Below are 27,221 nucleotides of genomic sequence, written 5' to 3' on the forward strand. Positions count from 1 at the left end.
GGTAAGAAGGTATTATGACTCCTCTTTAGCCACATTATGTAAAAGAGACTTTACACAAGAATGAGAGCTTTTTTGAGCAATAAGGTAACCCAAATTAAAATCTAAGGAATGTATTGCAAAAAGAGGCAGGATGTGCTCAATCAGCAATGATGAACTCCCAGCAGGCCTCATGGCACCTAAATTTTTCTCCTCTCTTGCAGATGTTAAGACAGTTAAAACAATGAAGCAATAGACACTACTGTGAGAGTGCAAAGGAGCAAAGAGAGAGCAGAAACAACATCCCATTGCCTAGTGACAAATAATCATGATATGCAATTCTATACCCTGATCTGATCCCCTTAGATGTCCATGTGGTAGCAAGTATTCTGCTCTGGATGTTATCTGGTTATCATATTGATTAAGGGGGGCATTGTTTACCGACTATAAACAGCAATTCAAAGCTTCAGCCATCACTGACCTCCTTGAACTGAATCTTTGAAACAATCATTTATCAGGTGAGCTTTGATTGGCTGCTCGGGTAACTGCAGCACAACAGAAGAAAAGCTATTTTTGCAACAGTGCACCTCATTTTCATTTTCTGAGGGCTATCTTGTTTCAAAACATCTATTCTGCTTTTTTGCTCATGTATTGATTATTTAAATTCCATCAAAGTTCCATCAGGGGTAGTAAAGTGCTGAAGCCCCTCAACTTTAGAAAAAAAAAAAACATTTGTGCCACCACTGACCCCAGGCTGAGTTGCACCACAGTTCCTTCCTCTGTCTTTCCTCTGTAATTTCACACCATCTGCACACAACCTAAGAATACACAAGTGATTAGACAGCCATGCTTCCCTTGAATTAAAAATTCTAATTGTCTACTTAATTTTCACTCCTTAAATGCGCTTTTTTCACCGCGGAGTCATTATGTGCAGACGCTGATCAGTAGCGCAATCACATACTGATCTGAAGGTTAAGTTGATGACATAACACAACGCAGCCGTGCCCTTTGAACCCCGACAGGTTCCATTTTGTCAAACACACATGTTCCCCATCTGGTGCGTTTATGTATGTGTGTGTGTGTGTGTGTGTGTCCCCTTGCTTGTCCCACTTTCACGTCCAGCCAGGACAGTGAAGGGGTTTGAGAGGGGAGGGATGCAGCCAGATTGACCTATTTCCGTCTTACTTCCCCATCCCATTCTGTACCGTCCCTGTAGTTGGCCGTTGTGTTTATGTGAATGTGTGTGAGACCTCTCATGATACAATGGAAGCCCACTAGTATGAGCATTGATCAGAGGGAGGAGAGCTGGAGCGGAGGCAGAGAGATGGAGAGTTCGTGGACGGGAATAAAAACAACCATAGGACACAAAGAGGGTTCAGCTTGCAGATCGAGGCCGCCAGTCTAACCAGCAGAAAGTTAATGAGTGGCTCCGATGAATAGAGACTGAACCAGCAGATGGCTGGAGCCACATGGTGGTCCACAGAAGATGTTCAACCATGCTCTTTCTAATCCACCTGCTCTTGTTTATGTATTTACACAGTGATTTTATATGCAGGGCTGTGAAATCTAGTGCCTATAAACAAAAACAAAGAGGAAAAAAAAAATATTACTTGCATGAAATTAATGATTAAAATGAATCTTGTCAGTGATGTAGTGCTTTCGCCACTTTTAGTGTTTCAGACCCTGCTGTTGGAGGCTAGGTGACTTTAACCTGATGCTGAGTAATCAAGCCTTAATGCAAACTTAGATCCTAACGGGAGTCACCAGGTGGCGAGGTCACTTACAGGCTACATTACAGATCGATCCTCTGCCCCCCGGGTTCCTGCTGGATGTCAGGGCATTCAATAGACATGACAAGGCACAGCCTATATGCACACAACAGCTAGAAAACCACAATTGAGTTGATCAGTTTGTGTGTGAGCAGCAGTAATTGAGCCAATTCTTTTGTAATGTTCCTGTTAGTTTGATTTTTTTTTTTTGTAATGAATCAGTCTGCTAGATAATGGGTTAAAATATCTTGTGTTTTCCCTCTGCTCAAGAATTTCTGATAGCTTTCTAATATTTCATTTATAACACTGAAAAACTGCCCTCAGAGGCTCCAACAAGCAAATTTTAATCAGGGTTTGAAATGTAAAACAGTCAATTTAATTCTGTGACCTAATAGACGACTTTTTTTTGCAAAGCAATGCATCACAAGTAAATAGGGAAGAAACAGACAAATTTAAGAAGACTAGTTGGCTATATTTGCTGTGCACTGTGCATCTTTGGCTACAACTATAGCTTGAAAAAAGTTTAAAAAATATATATATCATATCAGTACAAACTTAAGAAACTGTTGCAGGTTTGACATAAAAATATAACAACTGCTCACAGGATACTGAGTGTGTCAATATACATGCATATGGTGCCTCTGTTTTCCCACATGCTCACAGTACAGTGTAACTTCTCAGTAATTAAGAAGAGAGTGGCTCCACACAGGTGCAAGAGAGAGGTGACAAAGGCAGAGAGACCTCATGGAGAGCAGCAGTATGTGAGGACATGATGTCTGTTTGTAAATCCATGCTTGTGCACTCAGAACAGGAATACATTAATAGATACACTTGTCTAGGACGCCACAGATTCTTGTAAACACTGGTGTTACACACACACTCGCTTCTAGTAAGTACAACTGTACAAGCCACAAGCACTCATACCCCTTAAATGTAACACAATAAAGCCATTTTCAGATTTTTTGCATCAAGCCGCCTGAATATGGAGTGCTCATTAAACATTAACTCGGGGTACATTAAGGCTGCGGTCTGCTCTGATGTGTGATGGCTGTCCTGTTGTTGTGCTCCGGCTGCCTGGGCACATCAGGACCTTGTGTGGCAGAGGAGGACGGGGAGCACGTGGCGCCCTCAGGGCTCTTGGAACACAACCCCATCAAATATTGCCCCCACCACCACTAGGTCTCGCATCATCCCTCTCTCATCTCCCTTGCCTCTGTCCCATGTGGCACACAGCAGGCCATGAGGTGGGGGTTAGTAGAGTACTAAATCATGCAGATGAAGGTGCCATTATTATAAGCATGCACATGCAAACACATGGCAGAAACACCTAAACTTAACCATATTCTGTTTTCTGCAAAACAATTTGCCATGGAGGCTGCAGTGGAGCTACATAGGTCAGTGTCACTTGTTCTACAGTTTTGTTTACTTCTGTCAGTTCTTTCACTTTCACTGGATATTTTTGCCCGAATCACATTTGCCCCAATGTGCTGAGAGCAGGGTAGGAACAGATGGGGTGCTGGCAGCCATTTTTTACTCAGTTAGGTCGAGTAGGCACGTGGGTGGGTGTGTTAATTAGCACAAATAAGCGTGTGTGCGCGTGTGTATACAAGGGGCACAATAGGCATAATTATCTTTGCTTGAGAGGCCCAGTTGTGGGGTGAGGGTTTAGAGGTGGGAAAGGAGTAGGGGTGGGGGGGCAGGGGTGGGGGGTGAAGAGGCGGAGTTCAACAATTGCCCAACCACAGGCTTTGTGTGTACAGAGCAGAGGGCTGACAAGTGTCAGCTATTATTGACTATTTACACACTACTGCACCCGCCTGCTCACGTGCACTTAACGCACATAATGCACACACTCTATTGCCGCCGCTGTCGCTTCCCTCTGCCTTTTCTCTCTTTGTGTCTCCATCAAATACACACAGGCTCTCACACAAACATGTGTGCAGTGCAGCAGGCATGTTTACAGTGTGTCAGTGTATCAGTGTCACTCAGTATAAGAGGAAGAGATGGGAAAGCCCCTGCGAGCACATCACTCTGACAGAAATCTGGCCACTATCTCACCCTTCAAGCCAGGCTGTGTGAAAGCACACACAGCAACTGAGAGAGACAGAGCAGAAATATAGGTTGTTTTTTATTTACAATTGAAAAGCTGGAATAGGGTGGTGTTGCCATCTTAAAGTCTGATGAGTCAACCAAACTAAAGTAAGACCAAGCTGTTGTTTGCATTCTTTTCCAGGAAAGCACATCGATAAAAAGAAATAGATTCAAAGCCAAAGTTTTGGCATCTGTTTAGTCATAAACCCTGTAAAGCCCTGGGTTCAAGAAATGGATGAATAAAAGTACATGCATGAAAAAAATTTTTTGTTCCCTTTTTAGTTTATTTACTGTAACTTTTAATCAGTTTCAGATCTTAAAATCCACTTTTAGTTTTTAGCTTCAAATCAAATGAGGGTTTCTCTTTTCTTTCTTAAAAGTGATGCAACAAAATGATTTGTCCTGTTTTGTAAAGGATAGCTGTTAATCTGCACTTCTAACCACACCCAGAGTCATTAAGAAAAGGGAAAGCATGAAGGCTTGTGTCAAGGCTTAAAGTAACAAGAGGTTGAGGGGTTATGTGGCCTGGATTGGGGAAAGAAATAGGATTTAAGTAAAGAGGTTTTTACCCCTTTCCTCCTGCTTCCTTCTATTCTTTTGTTTGGGCCAGCGAAAGAGGGATTAGTGAGGGGAGATTACAGCGAGCTCTACTAAGAAATTGTATTTAAGGAAATGCTTATTTACTGAAAGGCTAGCAGCAGTGGCAAGAAGTTTGAATCAAATTTTCATTCTTTTTCTGACATCGTGAAAGGCAGTAATTTTCTTATAATCCCAGTTTTTAGATATTTCCCAACAAATGATGATTAAGGAATTGTATTTGACACTTTCATCAGATTTAATGGGTACTGTTACACAGAGTAGAGTGTGTATAGACAAGTTTATTCTAATTTATCATTTTTTACAGTAACATTAATTTACAACTGAAATTGCTTTTGTGACTGCGGTGGAGAGATGTCTTCAGATTGCCTGGAGACTTTAAGGAGACATGATTGGGGATCAAATGGGATCCCTCGTGGTTATCCAAATGCCATGTTCCTACATGACCTCTCAATCAGACCTATTGATCCACTTTACCATTAACCGTCCAAACACACACAAAGGTCAAACCAACACTGCAGGCCCGATTGACTGTAGTGAAAGACGAATGGAGGAGTGAGCATTAGAAATGCTTCTGTAATGGTAACGTTATGGAAAAGTCTAAAAAAAAAAAGACTGTTGTTTTATAGTTTTTTTTGTTTTTTGTTTTTACATAAAAAATTTACAATTTTGTCAATATTTTTTACAGCACGTGTTGTTTTTCTCTAGTCTTTCTAATGACCTAAGACCACTTTAAAGCATTTACATAGGATAAAGAGGAAACAGATACTTTCTAGGACTGATCTGAATTTGGACTCCTTCACTCCAAGGTTTTGAGCAAATAATGTGATGATATCAGCCCAAAGTAAAATGGAGATTTAAAGTTTTACATTACATTACAAGTACAACACAAAGCCTGAGATTTAGGCGATATGCATGGCATCAAAACAAGAAGCATGTGACTGAATCATTAATGATCAACAACCATTTTAAGTGAAATCCCAAACGAGTACAGAAGAGACAGTAAGAGCCGATCAGAGAACAGTCACTATAAATTTTCATGGCTACAAATGCAGATGATCACAAATGTCTAAAAGAGATTTAGAGCAACCTGCGCTTGTCTCATGGTGTAAACACTGTCATTTTTGTCTGATAAAGATGCAAATCCACAGTTTTGAAACTGATGCTGAAGGTCACCTCCTGTGTAGATTTGTGACACCAAGAGGTCGTGATGTTTTCGCAGTATATGTGACTGAGCTCTTTATAGTTAAAATGGGAAATGAAGACACAGATATATAAAAAAATATGAATGTGAGGCAGCATAAACCCAATCTGAGATTCTTGAAATCAGTAGTTATTGATGATCTTCTTTAGATGATTTTGATTATCTTATTTTACTATATTGTGTTATTTGATCCTTTGATTCTGAATCTGTTGAAGGTCGTTTGACTGTCTGCTCTTGGAATCATGCTAAATCTGTGTGTGTGTGTGTGTGTGTGTGTGTGTGTGTGTGTGTGTGTGTGTGTGTGTGTGTGTGTGTGTGTGTGTGTGTGTGTGTGGAGCAGCATTTATGTTTTTTTTTCTCCGCCTGCCTCTGTGCTGGGCAGTGACACTCCTCTGCCACCAGCACTCTAATAGGGAGAGACCAGGCAGCTCACTCAGTGCTGCTAATGCAGCTCACTGCCCCAGGCCATGGGCTAAGCAGAAGTACACTGCATCACATACACACTCACACACACACTAACAGACATACACGTAAACACATGTACGATGGCAGAAACGTAGATCCGACTCTGTCTCTTATCTCCACTGAAATCAAAAGAAGGTGGAGGGGTGAAAGCTTTTTGCTGCCGGTTGTTTACTTTTAGCAAGTGATGCTTTTTTCAAATCCTGTGTTGCTTCAGTGTTTAAGCGTTTTTGCACAGACAATTAACAGTTCAATAGGAGGTAATGGGACTTTGGGTTAAGGGTAAATGTTTGGACCATGGTGGCACGCGTCTGCATGGTGCTGTGTATTGGGATGTGTGTGTATATGTGGTTTCTCTCTCGCGGGACTCTCATTATCACTGCTGTCCCAGATGTCACCAAGCACATGAAACACACGTCATGAATAATGGAGTCCTATTTCTACATCTCTCCCCATTTCTCTCCCATCCACCTACCCTCTTCCCCCTCCATCCCTCGTTTCCTCTGATGCCTCCACTGATGCTTAATCTCCTCAGCGCTGCCTCTATCTGGGATGGTCCATTTAGCTTTATGCAGCATTGTCGGCCTGTCTGGTTAGGATGGCTTTATGGGGAGGAACATGGTGCCTCTGCAGCATTGTGTTGAGATATATACACAAATGACATCTTTGCATGAAGTCGGTTTTATGTCTGTCCCCAATGGTCCTTTCAGGCTCTCGATGAGGCCCTCCACATCATCCCCTCCCCCAGTGTTTACTGTTTAAAGTCACATAGGGCAAATTGGGACAGAGAAGCCAGTGGAGCAGAAGAGACATGGTCCCATCACAGTGGAAACTGGACTCTGCTTCCTCACTGCACTGTCTCATTCCCCTCTTTACCTCCACATTTGTCCCCTCCTCACTTTTGTCTCCTCAACTTTATAGCATCGTCTGTGCTCACATTGAGTCGGTGCACAACAAGGCATGTAGGCAAGAGGCAGGGTAGGGCAAACATGATTGAAAGATGAGGTAAGCAGTCAGAATTGGTTAGGAAAGAGGACAGCAGTTAGGATTAGACAGCGAAGCGTGGCTTTTTAATGAAAACATGAGATAGCTTCAGCTTCTTCCCAACCTCCTGCATCTCGATCCCTTTCCAGAAAATGAACAAGTGGCAAACTAGTGAGTGGGGAAAAAAGAGAGTTGAATGCTGGGATTCAGACATTGCTCATGCAGTGTTAAACTTAACTGGCAGATTGACTCATGCTCTGTCTGAGCAGTTTGGTCGTGTTAACAAAGTCTCTTTTATTGCAGAGATGCAGCAGGGTGGGCTCCCATTGCAGGATTAGCTGTTGCACATCAATTGTGCCAATAAAACTTGCTTTGAATGTGAATTGAAAGGACTTAAGAGGGCATTAATCATGGATGGTAAGTGTGCTGCAGTATAAAAGCCAGGAAAGTGCATATATATTCAATTGGCCGACACCTGCTTCTACTTGGTTGTTTAAATGTACACAGCAGAGAGAAGGAAGAGAGAAAAAGGAGGCTGAAGTGGGCTCTTGCTTTGAATATAGATGTAACACCCCTTTTTCTGCACGGAAGAGTGGAGAACACAGACATGTACTGTTACCTCTTCCTTGGTTAACCCCCAATTTTTCTTTTCACTCTTTCTTGCTCTTCTCTCTCGTTTCATGTTACCAAGTCATTTACTCAATGCTTCTCATGTTCTTCTTTTGCACATACCTCTTCTCCAAAACTGAACTAATGCTATTCAGTGACTCTTTGGTGCTAATTTTAACTTGTACTTTATTATTATTTTTTGCACCAACAGAGATATATAATTTGTCCTATTTTAAGCCTTGGTAGGTGTTTCTATGTGTGTCTGCATGTGCCTATCATGCCTGCATATGAGAGCACCAAGTATATTTCAGCACTGCAGAGAATATCTCCAGAATACGCTGTTTTTTTTTTCTTCTTATTCTTTCTTTCGTCTTCTTTCTGTGACAGTCACAAGTCTTTGATCCGCTCCTCCTCCCATATGTCTTCTCACCTTCTTTCAAATTCTTCTCTGCATTTTGCTGTGGAGAGCAAAGCTATGAGGCTGAAATAAGGAATGCAGTTTTGATAAACTCACACTTAGAATGCAGATTATTTTTCTTAAACAAGTCAAACTCTTGTTTGTTGTCTGCAAGGATTGTAAGAATATGTTATTGTAATCTAATAGCAAAATTAAAATGACTAGTTGTCATGTTAGGTGGAAATCTGGGGATCAAACCACACTGTTCCCCATTATAGACCCATTATATATATATCTCTTTTGAATGATCAGGACATACTGTAATGAGTTTTGGCTTATATTAAAACCTGTTTGAAATTTCTGAATATAAGGACTAAAATGTCTCATTTTATTCTCAAGCATAATCTACACATGCTGGATACACATAGTTAAATAATATTCATGCTGTTTATAGACAGGAAAAACGGGACAGGTTAATTCCATAAGGTGATTCATAAAATGGTTCATTGTGTCTTAAAATAGAATGGTTCAGTCCAGTGTGGAAACTTGGCTTTTTAAAGGTAGCTGAATTTAATTGTAGAAGAGTCCTGCTCACAAAGAATCACACAAACAAGCCCCAATGTTTGAGACCAGTAAAGCAACTGGGCTATGCTTGTGATTGGTTACAAAGCTACACATATTTGAAAAGTTATATTTAGCAGCCTTGTGCTGATCCTGTTTATTTTTATTAATTTAACTGACTTTTGCAGCAGTTATGCTCTAATCATTTTTGCATTCACGCAGCTACAAGGGTTGTGTTGTTGCTGTAGTCCTTAGTGATTGTAAAAAAAAAAAAAAACGCAGTGATTTAGTCAGCAGGGAAAGTACGCCGAAATCTTGACATGATGGCGGTAAGGAGGCCCTAGCAACAGGGAGAGGATGAAGAAAGCGTGAAAGTGGGAGGGAAGGGGAAAGATGCAGAACATCAATAAATAATGGCCCCACTGAGGAGGTGGAAATATGGGCCTCGTTATCTTTGCGCCGACGCCTTCATTTGCATGTGAGAAAATGAGGCTGCTACTAACTTACACACACACAGCGCATACACACTATTGGACCCACATGGGCTACAGTATATGTTCTATTAATAGACTGTCGTGCTTTTCGTTTTTCTTATTCTGTTTCTCACACATTTGTACTTAAATTATTTCCTTTCCTCCTCTTCTCCTGGAATTTATCATCATCAGCAGCAGGCCTGATCTGTTGTGTGACTACAAGGCTGCCATTTTGTTGGATTTGAAAAAGAAATAAAGGGAAATCAGCCTTTATTACTAAAGACATTCCTGTTAGGAGCATTCATTTTGAGTTTTGCCCTTTTTGGTCTACATTACAGAGCATGCAGCTGGCCTACACACACATGGGGCAGCTGCCCAGTTTAATGCCACTGAGTGGTCGACTAAAGTTTGATTTCAGCTAACTTACTGACAGGTTACTGCTCTCCTCAGAGTGAGCCTGCTTTGAATTAGAGTACAATTATAGGCCTAAAATGTTTAAATTTAGAATGAATTCGTCAGCGTGCTACTATCAAACATAGTGGACATCAGTTTTTTTTAAAGTGTTTTCCTTTTATATTTAGCTGCATATGCTTGCAATGTAGAACTTCAATATTTTTCCAACCTGCTCTGTTACAATAAAAATCCTTTTCCACAAATTGCAGATAATCTGAAATGCTCTCCATCAGGAAGAAATGCAGATTTCTTGAACAATTTTGCTCAGTTTTTTCCATGAATGCATCTCACCAAACTCATAAAAAATCCAAGCAATGTTGCTTCTTTTAATACACGTCTTTGTAGATGAAATGACTCTTTTAGGAATCATTTATTGCTTCATTTTGTTTGTTTGTTTTTTAAATTGTTTAAAGACAGTGTTGGTGTTAGATTAGAATCCCAACCGAGACCTTCATCTGATCTGTTTGTGTTGTCAAAGGTTTTTCTTCTAGATCAAATAGGAAAAAAAAAAAAAAAAAAAAAAAAAAAAAAATGCATGCTGAAGACATTTCTCTTACAAATATTCAAGCCAAAGATTAATTGCATAATTCTGCAAATATATATATATATATAGGACTTCATATAAGGGAGGAATATAAAAAAGAGAACTATGAAACACTTAAAAAAACCACTCTATACCTGTATGGATGCATTTCTGCATGTTTTGCTGCAGCTGTGTGTGTGTGTGTGCATGTGTCTGGGTGTGTGATGCACGTAGGCTCCATTTCTCATTATCTAGTCAAGTCAGCATGAATAAAAGCTGAGGAAGCACAGTGATTTAGGATTTCATAATTAATATTTTACTCCGTCTGCCACTCTGCTTAGAGACTGAGCAGAGACAGAGAGAAAGATGAGAAGGGTGAGACAGATGATGTGAGGGTTCACGCAAAGATATAGAGATTCCATGAACAAACTTCTCAGTTAAGATGGAAATAGTGAGATGAATAATGTGATATGTTTTGTCATCAGCATTGGATGAATTCAGCTCTCTACTGAGGGCAGATACAAAAAGTGTGGATTTGACAGATCCAGCTGACTCCCCCCCTCCCTGTCTCTCTCCCTGCCTGTGTCAGAGTGTTGTGACAGGCAAGTCTTCGGTGTTGTGGGAGTAGCAGCCTTAAAGTGCTCATTATCCTGTAAGGCTTCATTCTGGGGGGCAAACAAAGGCTGCTGTGAAATTGCAGCCTTTGCCTCCTCTCAGGTCATGCAGCATATTTGATGCAAACACATGCTCGGCCCGTAACTGCTACCATCAGTGTACTGACTCAACCATCAAACACAGGCGTTGAAGATAAACTATTGATGCTGATAAACACACTGGCCTCTTGAAAGCAGGCAGTTTTGGAGTTTGGATGTTAAGTAACGCCGGCAGAAGCGTGGCAGACATTTTGGAACATGTCCTTTAGCGTAAACTGTGAAATATTTGCTAAATTATGTTTAAAGACAGTATACCTTAATTTATATTGGATTATTTTAAATTGGGAAACAATGAGGGATCAAAGTTTAATTTTCCTTGAAACTATGAACACATGATGCTAATGTTTCAGCCTAAAAATTCTGCTGTCACTCCTCTCGTTGCTTGGACACACTGAGAGGGACATGAAAGGCTGTAGACTACTGAAGTCATTGTGGTTCTTAAAGTTAACCAGCAATTGAGACTGAGTGATAAAAACCACTGCGAATGAATTTGGGCTTCCAGGAAGAAAGTCCAGCACATTCTCCAAGAAAAGTCAGATATGAAAAATGTGTTGTTTTCAGAAACATAAAATGGTTGTGGGTTAGGAGAGAACTCTCTCCTTAAATCACTGATGATCAGGTACAGCCGCCAGAGGCATACTTAGTATTTGGTTTTCTATTTTGTCAGAGCATATCAAATTTTGATTATTTGGTAGTTGTAGTGTGGTTATTTCTTGTGTGCAGAGCAAAACAAGACAGGCTACTTACTCCATCTGCATGTGTGGTGTAAGTGACCGCTGTTTGTCCTCCAGGTCTTGACAAAGTGCCAGGGTTTGGGAGGCAACATTATTAGGCAGGTAGTGCCAACTGTTCAGGCAGCTGTTTGTTCTTAGTACAATACGGTTTCGCAATAAGTACAATGTATTTTTACCAGAGCGGTCATCTTTGAGGGAGTGAGAGTGAGAGGGAAGGGGAAAGTTTTTTTTTTTGTTATTTTTTTTAGCATTACTAGATGCTTCTGTGTGTCATTACTTCTCCTTTGGGGAAACTTAATGCTTGTCTTTGCCAAACGTGTCTTCTTCAGGTAATCGGTTCTCGCTGACCTCCTTTGGGGCTCTTTACATCTCTGATGTTCAGAAAGAGGATGCCCTGTCCACATACCGGTGCATCACCAAACATAAGTACAGTGGTGAAACACGGCAAAGCAATGGAGCCAGGCTGTCTGTAATGGGTAAGATGCATATTCAATTAAATTAGGTTAAATTAAATTAATATTATTAAATATTATTATTAATTAATTAATATTTTTGAAAATAATGATAATAATAATTAAAACATTATTATTATTATTATATAAATAATAACTCCATCTCTACCCTCCAGACCCCAATGAGTCCCAACCCACCATCCTGGACAGATTCCAAGCAGGGGAGGTGTACGCAGGCCAAAGCATCGAGCTCCCCTGCATAGCAGGCGGTTACCCCAGCCCTACTGTCCGCTGGCTGAAAGATGGCCGCCCCCTGCCCTCAGACGCCCGCTGGACACGGCGTTTGACAGGGCTGACCATCAGTGACCTGAGGCAAGAGGACAGCGGCAGCTACGTCTGCGAAGTCACTAACAGTTTTGGCTCAAGGGAGGTGTCTGGACAGCTTCATGTTATAGGTGTGTGAGCACCACTAGTACACACACATTCACAGATAACCCAACAGACTCTCACGCTGTCTTCTCAGTGAATTAGCCTGCCACAAGGACACATTTATAAACTCTGATCCTTTTTGGTTTGAGGCACACATGTGCAGTAAGTCACACTTTAAATGTGTGTCTGTAATAAATGCATGTGAGCTGTTTAATGCCCCATCATATCAGACCTCAAAAAGAGAGACAGGAGAGTAAATCACAGCGTCTGACTCCATAACAGAGCTGCCAGCACCATTCACCATCAGAAAGAAGGAGGGTGAAGAATATAGAGATGAAGATAAGGGGTCACGCAAGGGACAATCAGACATCCAGACAGTGCTGGAATGACATTATCTACAATGTAATAACACGATAATAAGAATGGCTGAGCTAAATGTACATTGTGTGAAGTATACAAAGAAACAAAGACAGAGTGGCGAGACAGAGGGAGAGAATAGAGGCAGTAGGCTTTGCCAGTGGGCACATCATGGCAGCACACTCTGGGACTCTGACAGGGTAAGAGGGGGTTGGGAGGCACAGCGATGCCCCCCAGCCTACACCACCAGCTGCCTTATTGCTCACTGACATTTGCACACACACATAATCATGCACACATTTCTCTTCAACACATGGACACACTTATATACACACAAGTGGACAAAGATGTGAAGAGATATCTCCAGCTGCTTTTTTAATGAATGCATCGAACTGTTTGAGTCACCATCGCGGATTGAACCCTCTCTGCCCGTCTGTTTGAACGTAAACACCTACTGTATGTGTGAATCATTATTTGAGTCCGCTGTAATGGTTTTAGAATTACTCAGTTAGTAGGAAACAGTGGCCCTCAACTAAATATTAATTGTGTTTATAGGTCAATCAATAAATCATTGCTGTTGTGTAAGTTATCTAATATAATACATAAAAAAAGAGGGTCAACTAGCAGACAATAATTTTTACTTATTTTACTTGAAGCTGATTTTAGAAGTTGATTTTGAAGTAATTCTACCAATGAACTAATATAGAGTTGTTATGTAAGCATTCAGATGTGCATTTTGACCTCAACTGTCCTTCTCCTAGATCCCCTGCGAGTCACCTTATCTCCCAAGAACCTGAAAACTGGCATCAGCAGCACACTGTTCTTCACCTGCACTGTGGAGGGTTCTCCAGAATACACCATCACCTGGTACAGGAACACAGAGCCTATCGTCCCCGACCAGCACATCTCCATCCAGGGCCAACACAACGACACCCTGCAGATCACCGCCGCTCAGAAGTTCCACTCTGGGGCCTACCAGTGCTTTGCCTCCCGAAAGGGCCACACTGCTCAGGACTTTTCCATTATTCTGCTCGAGGGTATGTAGACAAAGACTGCAAGAAAGCCCAAAAAGAGCAGTTTCTATAAAACCACCTCAAAATGCACAAAATTGTTTATTATGAAATCCTGCCTTTACACTTCTCCTTGCCCTTTACATCTTCTTCTTAGACGGGACTCCTCGTATCGTGTCTTCCTTCAGCGAGCGGGTGGTGAACCCCGGTGAGCCTTTCTCCCTCATGTGTGCCGCCAAAGGAGCCCCGCCCCCCTCGATCACCTGGACGCTGGACGACGAGCCTGTGGTGCGAGACTCCACCTACAAGACCAGCCAGTACACCCTGTCAGACGGCCTGACCGTGTCACACGTCAACGTCAGCAGCCCACTCATTCGGGATGGAGGAGTGTATCGTTGCGTCGCACGAAACTCGGCCGGTAGCGCCGAGTACCAAGCGCGCATAAACGTAAGAGGTGCCTGTCTGCTTTTCAATATCAACGCACCCTACACCTGACTATACAAACATGCAGGGTTAGCAAGATGCATAAATTGCTAAAACACACACTATCTGTCTATCTATCTATCTATCTATCTATCTATCTATCTATCTATCTATCTATCTATCTATCTATCTGTGTGTGTGTGTGTGTGTGTGTGTGTCTGTCTGTCTGTCTGTCTGTCTGTCTGTCTATCTATCTATCTATCTATCTATCTATCTATCTGTGTGTGGGTGTGTCTGTCTGTCTGTCTGTCTGTCTATCTATCTATCTATCTATCTATCTATCTATCTATCTATCTATCTATCTATCTGTGTGTGTGTGTGTGTGTGTGTCTGTCTGTCTGTCTGTCTGTCTGTCTATCTATCTATCTATCTATCTATATTTTCAATAATTAAGATATATAGATTTTCTGATTAGGTGAACATCAACAAATACCTCCCATCAGATTTTAGCAAAGAGGGTGTAACTAACCTTCCTCTCCACCTGTCAACTCGCCCCAATCACTCTATCCCTCAACCTTTATCTCTTCACCTCCCGTTTCCGTGGCTGCCCTCTTATTCTGCCATGACCTCCGTCACCTCATCTGCACCTTTCTCTGGCCTCCATGTTTGTCTCGGTCTCCTCCCTCCATCCCCTCCCTCTCTTCCCCGTGTCTCCAGGTCCACCTCGAATTAGACCCATGCGAGACATCACCGCAGTGGCGGGCAGAAACACCTATATAACATGCCGCGTGATTGGGTACCCATATTACTCCATCAAGTGGCTAAAGGATGGCATGCAGCTGCCTGATAATCATCGTCAAGTGGTGTTTGAGAACGGCACGCTGAGGCTTACGGACGTGCAGAAGGGCGCAGATGAAGGGATCTACTTGTGTAGTGTTTTGATCCAGCCCCAGGTGTCAATCAACCAAACTGTGCATGTTACTGTAAAAGGTAGGTGTCTCATGAATGAATGTGTTGGGTATTGTCTTTAGAAAAGATAACCATAAAAAGAGTCCAAAGTGCCACAAGATAAGGATGAGACAGTTCAAGCTGACCAAAAAAGAGAAAAGGAAAAAAAACAAACCCTTGAATTGCCACTTGGAATACGGTTGTTTTTTAAATTTTTTTAATGGATAGATGAAATAGGGATTTGGGATTGATTTCAGATTTTCTTTCCTGGATTTTAGATGTTTGTGTCTATATTTTGTTTAGTCTGTGAGTCAGCTAACGGTGGTGACAGGGCAGCTGCAGAGGTGTTTAAGTGTGTGTGCATGTGCCTGAGTGTGTGTGCCTCTGATTTAATTAGATGAATAATAATGAAGCCTAGATTAAATCCCCCAGATGTCTCAGCTGTAGTACCCCCATCTCAACCTCCATTACTATGGCAACAGAATGACTTCCCCCTGCCAATTGGACTCTAACCAGAGCAGCTATTATGGGCTGCAGGAGATGGGGGCCGAAAGGGGTGGTAGCAAAGAGGGGGCCCACTGGCCAATGACCTTCTCCATGTCTTTTAGCATTTCTCCAGATGGCTGCATTGCCACTCTTACTGCTTCTTTTATCCCACTGAATCTCTGCGCTCTTCCTGTCTGTGTCCCTCAGTGCCACCCCTTATCCAGCCCTTCGATATCCCCTCTACCTCAGTGGGGAAGCTCATGTACATCGCCTGTGTGGTGTCATCTGGGGACATGCCCATACGCATCACCTGGCACAAAGACGGCCAGCTCATCGTGCCAGGCTCTGCCTCTGGCGTCGCAATAGAGACCAAAGAGTTCATGAGCTCCCTGCAAATCTCCAAGGTGACTCTGAAGCACAATGGAAACTACACCTGCATCGCTAGCAACGCCGCTGCCACCGTCAGCTGGGAGAGACAGCTGATTGTCACTGGTGAGAATGGACTTGCAGCAATCAACTAGAATCTAACACTCATCTTGTATTCTGAAGGCCGAAACCTAATCCTTAGTGACAGAAAAATGAAAAAAATCAATATCAAGTGTTTTGTGGAACAGTCTGTTGAATAACACCACTAACTTTGACCTCCCACTTCCTTACAAGTGTTTTGGGCATCTTTACAGTGTATTAATTTCATGTAAAGCAAATTAGAAACAACAGAACAACAGAAGTTGTCAGTGCAAGCCGATACATAATTTGCTCATGAAGTTAAATATGACTAGCATCCTGCAAAGTAACACCCCTACAAGCAGTAAGAGAGAAATATAACTTGTGAGTATTTTTATTCATTGTAGATGTCTTTGTTAAACATTGTTTTAAGCCACAAAGTCCTCTAAATGTGAAAGGAGAGGAGGTGGATCAAGAACAACAAATGACTGGAGTTACATCAAATCAATAGCAAGCCAAATTTAATTACAACAATTTTGCAACAATTAAGATATTTTCATTGCTTGGATTTAAAAAAGATGATGACGGCTTAGGCTGAAATACTTTATTTTTACAACAAGACACCATTTTAATTGTTGTCTTTATGGTGACATGCAAACAAAATGTGTCACAACACTATCCCTTCCAGCTTGGTTTCTGGAAATGCCATCACTTTGTGAGGGTTAAAAATTAAATCTATTTGTGTAGAGTTAGAAGATGGCCGTGGTTTGGCGTAAAATGCATTATTTTTATCACTCAACAGTCACCTTTTTGGACTCCGTTTTTACATACAGTTCCTCATATAAGAGGTTACATATTCTCTAAAGGTAATCATAGGCTGTATATTCCAGTGACAGAACATTTTGGGTGGGAGAGAATTCCAGTATATCATATTTGCATGCAAATGTAACAGTTTTTGTTCCTTTATTGAAAAATTGCTACAATTGGGCTACAGAATTGCTAGTTATTAGAAGCTAACTAGCTAACTAGCTATTACAATAGAGTGAGACTGGTTTGACTTTGCAGTGCAAGCTTAAAACTACATTTCTCTTTTAGTAACACTTAAATTTTTACCTTTTGCTTTAAGTGTCTCCATTTAGATTAAAATGCATATCTTTGTTTCTCAGTGCCTCCACGTTTTGTGGTGCAGCCCAACAACCAGGACTGCATATACGGAAAAGCCGGCGTTCTAAATTGCTCTGTGGAGGGTTACCCACCTCCAAAGGTCATGTGGAAACATGCCAAAGGTAAAAGCAGCTGCAACAACATATGTGAACAAGGAAAAAAGATGAAGACACTGACATGCTAACATGCATGCACTGCGTTTTGTTATTGCAGGTGTTGGAAACCCACAGCAGTACCATCCTGTCCCACTTACAGGTCGCATCCAGATCATGTCAAATGGCTCTTTGCTCATACGACATGTTCTTGAGGATGACCGAGGGTACTACCTCTGTCAGGCCTCTAACGGTGTGGGCTCAGACATCAGTAAAAGCATGATCCTCACTGTCAAGAGTAAGTGTAATTTTTTTTTTCTTTTTTTTGGGGGGGGGGGGGGCATAAACCCACTTCCTTTCATTTCCTGGTTGGTACAAAGATAAATCTTAGATTTTTGGGACAGGAATCAGCATTTCTTAAGTACATTTTTGCCCCAGGCTACTATGGCCTGTACTGAATACAACAAGGTCCTGTCTCTGTCCTGCACACCTCTAACAGGGGGTGCCTTTGCTATTGATTTATGTGTTTTGGCTCTTGGTTTGTGCGTTCCCGAATATTTGCTGGGGAAAAGAGCTGATGAATTAGTGATGAAAACAAAACCACAGGATCTCCACTCAATCAATAATCCATGTCTGAGGAACAGAAGAGGAAGAAAAATCAAAAGTATGGCAAGAAGAGAACAAGACGAAGCAAATAGATAGGGCGGATATAGTATAATAGATCCAGCGAAGCTTGAAGCATGAAATGACAACGGAGAAGGGAGGAAAGGAATAGTGATGTCTATACATCTGTACTATATCCTCAGTTTCCAATACCACATTCCCATTCCCTGATCTCATTACTCCATATAAAACTATTCATTACTCTGACACGTGTCTGTGAATCTGCTCAGTTCCTGCCATGATCACCAGCCATCCCAACACCACCATGGCGAGGAAGGGCCAGACCAAGGAGCTGAACTGCACAGCACGGGGCGAGCAGCCCATTATTATCCGCTGGGAGAGAGGAGACACTGTCATTGATGCAGAGAGGAACCCCCGGTACTCCATCACCATCAACAAGAAGGGGGATGAAGTCATCTCAACCCTAAAGGTCAGAATGGCTATCTGATCCAGAACGCAACCTAAAACTCTAGACCTTATGTTTATTTGCTCGCTTATTGCTACAGTAGTGCATTTTGTTAATTTTTTTGAGTGAGCTTTAGAGATGTTTGCAAGGCAAGGCAAGGCAAGGCAGTTTATTTGTATAGCACATTTCATGTACAGGACAATTCAAAGTGCTTTACATAAAACAAAGACATTACAGATATTTAGAATAGTAAAAGGCATCAACACATAATCAACACATAATCACAATAAAATAATAAATTACATTAAAATGATTAAAAGCAAGATATGTTAAAAAAAAAGTTACCGTGCAGATTTCATGCATAGGCGCATGAGAAAAGAAAAGTTTTTAACCTGGATTTAAAAATGTCTACATTTGGGGAAAGTTTAATCTCCACTGGCAGTTTGTTCCATTTGTTTGCAGCATAACAGCTAAAGAAAACTTTGTTTTAAATTTCCAATGTGAATTAAGCTGGCTAAAATGTAAATATAAAAAAAAAATGAGAGAAACATTATGTTAGTAATTATTTTACAAGAATGTTCATTGAATATGGTTGAATTATTTGACTTTAAAGAGTATTGTTTTTAAGGCACAATACACATTAAAGTGAATAAAATGTTTATAGTTTTTGCTATGGTGTATTTTTTTATACATATTTTGTGGTACATTGTGACAGTTTTTTGTGTGTGTATTGATTCTGACAGCTGAACCCAGCTGAGCGAGGAGATTCTGTCTTCTTCTCCTGCCATGCTATCAATTCCTATGGAGAGGGTCGAGGGCTTATTCAGCTCACAGTGCAAGGTATTTCTGCAAAATCCTATAAAGCATCTACGTAAGGTGGTTTCGACAGGTTATAGCGTTACATCTTTATTATTAATCATGGCACAAAACACTCCTCATTGTTCTTTTTCTCCTCAAATACAGAACCACCAGATCCCCCTGAGCTGGAGGTGAGGGAAGTTAAGGACAGGAGCATGAACCTGCGCTGGATCCAAAGGTTTGATGGCAACAGCATCATCACCAGCTATGACATTGAGTACAAGAACAAGTCAGGTAGATGATTTTTTTTTTTTTAAAGCTTAAACTTGAACATCAATGATGTATGATGAATGATTTAGTATAAAGATATCTAAAATCTGCTTGTGTTTAACAGACTCCTGGGATCACATGTACACAACCAGGAACATCTCACCAACCAACAATCAAGCCAACATTGTTGAGCTGCACCCAGCCTGTGTTTACAGCATCCGCATGTACTCTTATAACAAGATTGGACGCAGCCTCCCGAGTAAAGAGCTCACAATCAGCACAGAGGAAGCACGTATGTCACCGTTTTCCTCCTCTTAATTATGTCTGTTTCCTTCATGTCTGTCTCTCTTTTCCATGTACATGAACCAGAGCTATTAGTATTAACGGTACCTCTTCAATTGACATCAACAGCACCTGATGGGCCACCAATGGATGTAGTCCTGCAGCCGATGACATCTCAGAGCATCCGAGTTACATGGAGGGTAAAATCACTTTTCTATTGGACTTCTCTTATTACATCATGTCCTATTACACAGTGCTTATGGCTGATGAAGACTGAGCAATTCAACAGAAAATAGCATTTTCACATGAGTCTCTGTGTTACTTTAAGTATAATCTAGAGCAACCACTAAGAACCCATAGCTCTTCTGAAAGCCACATACCTGTACATATTCTTAGTTCACACAGACTGAAATATTTAAATTGCGAATCTGACTTAAACCTTTAAAGGTTAGTGAATAATGTTAAAGCTCACACTGTTATCATGTTACTATATGATTTTTGCTTTTTTCAAAACACCAAGTTCAGGCCTGTGAACATTTTTTAACTCACAAAAGATGAAGATTTATACTTCATTCTAGCAAATTTCATGCAATGTGCAAAAAATACAACATATGTCAACAGTTTACCCATAGAGTACTTGTACATGTTTTACTGATGAGTTTATTTTAAAGGCGCGATTGAGAGGAGGTACAGAGGTTGTGTATTTTTTTTTTAACTGAACCCAATCAGGTATCAGCATATATTGGTTCTTCCTTTACCTATGTGCCTTCACATCAAAGCTGAAATGGGAATTTCCAGTTAAGATGAATACATATATATATGCATTCACTTTATAGTTTAGCATTTCTAGTCTAACATTCAGCTAGAAAAAAAACTCAATATCATCTATGACAGTAAGCAGTCACTATAAGTGACATAGAATAAAAGGGGTTTTATATACTGAAACAGGGTTGATAAATAATGATAAATATGTTCTACTCAGCAGCCTCAAGGTAACAAGAACACAGTCACTTTAAACACAATGCTTCTCTTTTAGTTCATTTTTTGGGCTGCACCATGTTTCACACAATTTTGGGAGCTTGAATAAATGACATGCGTTGCAGACGTGAGAAATTGCCTCTTCACTTGTTTATCTCAATTTCTACAATAGCACCAACTCAAAAGAGGCTTCTCAAGTCAAAATCAGAACAATTATTATTTATTTTCAAAGTAAAAATTAGAAACAAATTAAACATTTGTTACAAAAAACTTTCAAAGTTCAGAAAGGATTTTGGAAGAAGTTGAACACTTATTTAGTCCAAAACCCTTTTGTCAATGACAACTTAAATATTGACACTTTCACAGCTTCTCTGAATAATATTGCACATTATATAATATTACAATATCACATTACACAACACACAATGGTACTACTCATAATAAGTCATAATATACAATATACATTGCTTTCAACATATATCATTATTAGCTTCATGTCTTTCAATTATCTCATCTTGTATCTTTTGTTTAAATTCTCCTATTGATTGACATGTTTTTATGTCCTCACTACAGCTGTTCCAAAATTGAACTGGTCTTGTAGAAATACAATGAAGTTTAGCGTTTGTTCTTACAGCTGGTTTTCAAACATGTATGTTCCTACCGGGCTGAATTTACTCTCCCTTAATTGGAAAAGCTTTTGGATGCTGTTAGGTAATTGATAATTTTTAACTCTGTATGTGATTTGAAGAATCTTGAGTTTGACCAGGTCTTCAAATTTCAATACATTTTTAAGTTTGATGAACAGAGAATTAGTCTGATCTGTAAATGTGGAGTTAGTAATTATACTTATGGCTTTTTTTGAAGAAGAAAAGCCCAATTTAATGTTGTCTTGTACACGTTCCACCACAATAGGTCATTTATGTCAGTATAAAGGAGCACATTTTAAATTTGTATAGTTTATATGTTTCTTAAAACTCAGTCTTTCATGTATTAATACACCAAGACATTTTATTTCTGACACTCTTTCAAGTTCTGTATCATTTATCACAAGTTTCTTATTAGTGTTGGTTAGTCTATTCCCAAATATTTTATACTTTGTTTTATTTAAATTTAATATTAACTTATTAACATCAAACCAACTCTTCAGTTTATTAAGGTCGATTCACTATAGTCCATTTATAATCCAATTAAAACAAATTCATTATATTATTTGTCCAATTTATTATAACCAACTTCAAACAAGGCAGTTTATGAAAAATAATTAAATAGCTAAGGAAACCAACGGATTGAATTGAATCTGATCAGCTCAATCCCCCATACTGAGTATACATGCAGCAGGTGACAGTAGAAAGGAGAAAGTTCCCTTTTAATAGGAAGGAAAACTTCTAGCAGAACCAGACTCAGGAAGGGCAGCCGTCTGCCTCACCTCGTTGGGATGGTGAGGATAGGATAGAGGGACTGACAGCGGCACATCTTAGCCAGGGATACCTGCAGAGAAAGAAAAGGAGAAACACAAGTTAAGGACAATAATAATGTCATACTGTATATTTATACATAAATGATTAAGAGGAAGTGTTCAATGCATCATGGGACAGCCACCAGAAAACCTGAGCCTAACTCAGCATAACTAAAGAAACGACTAAGGGCCACCCAAGCCAGCCATAACTATAACTTTTAAAGGCAGAGATGATGTCTGCTTCCCCAAACCTAAACTGGAAGTTTGTTCCAAACAGAGAGGGGCCTGAAGTTTCAGAAACACCAGAAACCACGAGCAAGCCTGCAGTCTGAGAGCAAAGTACTCATTTAGGAAAAATATAGAACTGTAAGATCCTTAAGATGTAGTGGAGCTTAGTCACTAAGAGCTGTAAATATGAGGAGGGAAATTTCCATTTTATCCTGGAGATTAAAGGGGAGCCAATGACGAGAAGCTAAATATCTTCTGCTAGTTCTCATTACAGCCCTTGCTGCAGCATTTGGAGTCAGCTGGAGATCTTTAAGAGCATGTTTTGAAAAGCCCAACAATAAGGAATTTGCAGGAGTCCCCGGTCTTAAAGTAATAAATGATTTCAGCATAGTTTTCAGCATCGCTCTGAGACAGGATGTTCCTAATTTGGGCAATATGTAATAGGTAAAAGAAGGCAGTCTTAGAAACTTGTTTTATATGTGAGTCAAAGGGCAAATTCTGGTCAAAAATAAGTCCCAGGTACTTAACTGTAGTACTGAAAGCCAAGGTAATGCATTGCTAGACAGTGTTTTCCTGAGGCGTTCAGGTCCAAAAACAACAGCCTCAGTCTTGTCTGGATTTTAGCATATTAAAGCTGTGCTGAAAAATGAGCCAAGGTAAGTGGCTTAAACTGTAATATTTAACAGTAAAACACTTTAGGAACTACCACGTTTTCTGAGATATTACTGCTTATTTTTAAAGATAAAAAAAAGATCTCATTTAATCTATTAAACGAACTCAAAGTGTTTAAGGTTAAGATGTCTTAGAAAACATCTGGGTTATGCAAACTAAACTGTATTTTTTATGCTTTTTTTTTAATGTGCTTATATATTCCAAGTCTTGTTATTCTTAAAACTTTCAGGCTCCTAAGAAAGAGCTGCAGAATGGGGTTATCCGAGGCTATCAGATTGGCTACAGAGAGAACGGTCCGGGTAGCAATGGCCAGTACAGCATTGTGGAGATGAAAGCCACAGGAGACAGTGAAGTGTACACTTTGGACAATCTGAAGAAGTTTGCCCAGTACGGGGTTGTGGTCCAGGCCTTCAACAGAGCTGGGACAGGCCCATCCAGCACTGAGATCAATGCCACCACATTGGAAGATGGTAGGAAAAGTGGATAACAAGATGAAGAATTAGAAGTGTAGGAGGGAGTGGTAGTAAAGGGGGATACTTCTTTGATTTATTCAAAAGAGAAAAACTGCAACTACAGGATGGAAAATTAGTGCAAATAAATATACAGACACATGTGCTTTAACAAAATGGTAGAAATGGATTTGCAGCACATCCCCCACTATACGCTCTACATTAATTAGCTACCTCATTAGGCCGATAGAGAGCAAGAGTTGAACAAGCAACCCCATTACTCTTTAAATGTCTGCCAACACCATCTCCTTTTTTCCCTGTTCGTCTTCTCATTGGTTCCCTCTCGTGATTCCTCTGTTTTTATTTCTTATAATTTTCCACGATCCCTTTCTGTCTGAATGGAGTGATGATAAGACAGCTGGAGTGATGATAATTGGCCAAGTGTGTAGTGTGAAGCTATCCTTACAACTGCCATTGGATTGAAGACAAACATTGTCCTCCTACAGATTTTGTCCTCCATATTTCAGCTCACCTCATCTGAATTTTACCCCTTAGATGTAGCTGATTTACAATTCATGTTGCTCTCCCAATGATCTTTCTCCCCTCAATCAATCCCCCCACCACTTTTACTCTCCACTCTAAAAGCTGGGAATGAACAAAGCTAATTTGAGCTCATTTGACTGATTTTTTTTCAGCGTAGATGCTTGTGGTTTTGTAATGTTGGGTTATCATTGCTTATCAGGGCTTCATTTGCTTTTGCCAGATATATCTGTCTTAAAGGCAAAGAGATTTTTTTTATTTCTATCTTTTTTTTTAACTAAGCAGCACTAACACTCCCTCTCTGCTGTCTCCAGTGCCCAGCGAACCCCCACAAAACGTGAGAGCAATCTCAGTGACATCAGACGAGGCGGTGATCACCTGGGCAGAGCCTCCACGGCTGACGCTACACGGTGTGCTGAAAGGCTACCGGGTTGTGTTTTGGTCCCTCTTCCCTGACGGAGGTGGGTGCTGTGGGGGCCAGGCCCAGTGGCCAATGCAGAGTAATTATCACCTATCTCATTCTAAATTCACTTACCCACCCTTGCACTCGCCCGCCACTCTGTTAGTGTTGTGAATAAGAATGTGTTGTCTATCCCCACATTTCTCATAACACAGTTTTCTGTTCTTTAGTACTGTGTAGTTAAACTGTCCGTGTATGTGCTTACAGGGATGAGCAGTTGTGTGTGTATAGTTCAGATATCTATCCTTGTCTCCTAAGAATTCTTGGAATTTGCTAAAAATGCTTCATAGGAGGGAAATTTGGAAAACTTCCTCCTTTCAGCTGCTGCCTTGTGATCCTAGCAGCATTTTCCCTTCAAGACAGCAATTAAGTTTCATATAAATGTATTTTGTCTTAGATACATTTGGTCTGTGAGAAAACAAGCTTTCCCTCCCTGTTCTCCCTCAGAATGGGGAGAAATGCAGAATATCACCACCACACGGGAACAGGTGGAGCTGCGAGGACTTGAGAAGTTCACCAACTACAGTGTCCAGGTGTTGGCCTACACACAAGCTGGAGATGGAGTCCGCAGCAATGTCCTGTATATCCAGACTCGTGAAGATCGTGAGTATGCAGTTTCTGAGCTGTTCTTCTAAATGTTTAAGTGCAGGAAAGTGTCCACATTATAAGGAGATTGTGGATGGGAGGCAGATAAAATGGGTGTTGGGTTGCATCTTCAATCCATGACAAAAGCTCATTTATGTTGGGAAGCTCCATTAGCGGTGCTAATGAGAATTAAGAGGCTTTGGCTCTGCAGTTCAGGGCTGAAGGAGGGCTGTCAGGAGGCTCTAGTTGGGGGAAAGAAGGAGGGGGATGCTCTCTCAGAGCATATAGCATCCAGGAGTCAGTCATCAGGCCAGGCCCGCATCCTCTCCACCAGCCCTCTTGCCATAGGCAGAGGGATTAACTCCTCGCGGATTAGAGAGAATTAATTTTGTGCTTACACCATTGGAGGCGGGATTACAGCCAGATCCATGTCTCTTTATAAAGGAGGTGGAGGGGCCTGGGGGGTTAAAGATGGAAAGATAGAAAGGTGATCACACATTCTTATCTTGACTGGTAGCAAATGAGGATTACAGAAATGTTATGACCATTATTTTATTTTATTTTATTTTATTTTCCTGAGTTGGTGAGTGCAGGTGAGGTTTATATTTCCATTTCTTTGGGCCGATCAGCAGGTTATAAGTGTTCTGGAGTGACATATCCTCCTGTTCACTCAGCACAATTGTGCTTCTGCTCCTCATCATGACTTGGGGTGCCTTGTCTGTGGCAGACTGTCTGTCTGTCTGTAGTCTAGGGCAGCTTTTGGGCACCAGATGGAACTTACCCCCACCCCCACCCTCCACCCTCACTGCCACTCCTACTTTGACATGGCGATCCAGTTATGATAATGATGACTGCCTCCTTTGCTCCTCCTCGCTACTGCCATCATCACTTCCTCAGGGACTGCATCTAATATTCTCACCATTGTTTTATTCCTGCCTCCTTCTTTTAAAACATTTCGTGTTATCTTTCTCCTTTCTGAGTTTATATTGTTTTCATGCCTCCTCTTGTCAGGTGTAGGATGGAGGAGTTTAGGGGCAATGGGTTGGTTGAAAGACTGATTCAAAAGGTGTCTGAAAGCATGAAAAAAGTGAAAAGTGTGGGACAGATTTAGATGCTTGGTTCTTACACTGAGGTTGGCTCCCTCAGTAGAGCTCAGATGAGGCCCACTGTCAGGCATTGGTTATATTTATGGTGTGGACTGAATGGGCTTGATAGGTTGAGTCCTATACAGTTTGGACGAAGTGACAAAAGCACCTTTGTTCCCTTTGAACAGTATCCAGTGTCCTGATGTGTTTTTGTAAAGTGTGAATCCTTTCATAAACCCCTCTTGTGCTATTATCTTGTAATCAAAGCATTAAGCGCCGTCTTGTGTAAAGCTGAAGTGGCTAGCGGAGGATCAGACACTAATGTCTAATCTGTTTGTGGGTTTGAGAGTTAAGAGAATGCTGGGTGTAACTGAGTCAGAATTGCTGACCAATGTCTGAATGAACATATGTCACCGCCGTTCACCCAAAGGGACTTCTTCCAAGTCCTCCCAGAGCGGCTTAGTGCAGGATAAGACTACCAATCTGCAAACAGCCCTGCTCACTTTAACAAGCATCCAATACCCAACATGTGCATGCACAAACACACACACATACACACATTACATATGCATGGCTGTGTGTGTTGATGTTGCTATGTGATTTCTCTAGTTCCTGGTCCACCAGCTGGCATCAAGGCAGTTCCTTCCTCTCCAAGTAGTGTGGTTGTGTCCTGGTTGCCTCCTCTCAAACCAAATGGTGTTATCCGCAAGTACACCATCTACTGCTCCAGTCCAGGATCTGGACAGCCGGTAAGTCTTTCCTCTATGGCTGTAGCTAATGAAGGGTCAGTAAAAAATGCTTCAGGTGCTTGTGGATCAAGTGAGTTGATAAAAAGCTGCAGACAGAAATAATTAATTTGTCACCACCATCAAAAATTGAACCTGTGTGTGTGTGTGTGGATCTTTGTGCACATCTCTCTTTCACTGTGTTTGCACCATTGCTTTATTTCCTGCCCTCCCAGATGAACAGATGAGGTTGTCTTGGCAACGTGATGAGAC

General features: G+C 40.9%; 1 protein-coding gene across 3 annotated transcripts in view; it reads left to right on the forward strand.

The window, feature by feature from the left end:
* The window catches only part of LOC121654074 (Down syndrome cell adhesion molecule-like protein 1 homolog), a 54,911-nt gene that overhangs the window by 18,438 nt on the left and 9,252 nt on the right, over positions 1–27,221 (forward strand). The window contains exons 4-20 of one of the 3 annotated variants that reach the window (XM_042007939.1): positions 11,876–12,022; positions 12,175–12,453; positions 13,546–13,821; positions 13,952–14,248; positions 14,935–15,207; positions 15,859–16,143; positions 17,262–17,381; positions 17,473–17,649; positions 18,245–18,444; positions 19,164–19,260; positions 19,384–19,512; positions 19,613–19,780; positions 19,900–19,970; positions 23,334–23,574; positions 24,408–24,593; positions 25,001–25,156; positions 26,833–26,972. In XM_042007939.1, the coding sequence (XP_041863873.1) occupies positions 11,876–12,022; positions 12,175–12,453; positions 13,546–13,821; positions 13,952–14,248; positions 14,935–15,207; positions 15,859–16,143; positions 17,262–17,381; positions 17,473–17,649; positions 18,245–18,444; positions 19,164–19,260; positions 19,384–19,512; positions 19,613–19,780; positions 19,900–19,970; positions 23,334–23,574; positions 24,408–24,593; positions 25,001–25,156; positions 26,833–26,972 (3,242 nt within the window). Of the gene's footprint in view, positions 1–11,875; positions 12,023–12,174; positions 12,454–13,545; positions 13,822–13,951; positions 14,249–14,934; positions 15,208–15,858; positions 16,144–17,261; positions 17,382–17,472; positions 17,650–18,244; positions 18,445–19,163; positions 19,261–19,383; positions 19,513–19,612; positions 19,781–19,899; positions 19,971–23,333; positions 23,575–24,407; positions 24,594–25,000; positions 25,157–26,832; positions 26,973–27,221 lie in introns of those variants that run through there. The other 2 variants (XM_042007940.1, XM_042007941.1) reach the window with 2 other exon arrangements.

This window comes from Melanotaenia boesemani, chromosome 15, assembly GCF_017639745.1.
Source record: "Melanotaenia boesemani isolate fMelBoe1 chromosome 15, fMelBoe1.pri, whole genome shotgun sequence".
NCBI classification, from domain to species: domain Eukaryota; kingdom Metazoa; phylum Chordata; class Actinopteri; order Atheriniformes; family Melanotaeniidae; genus Melanotaenia; species Melanotaenia boesemani.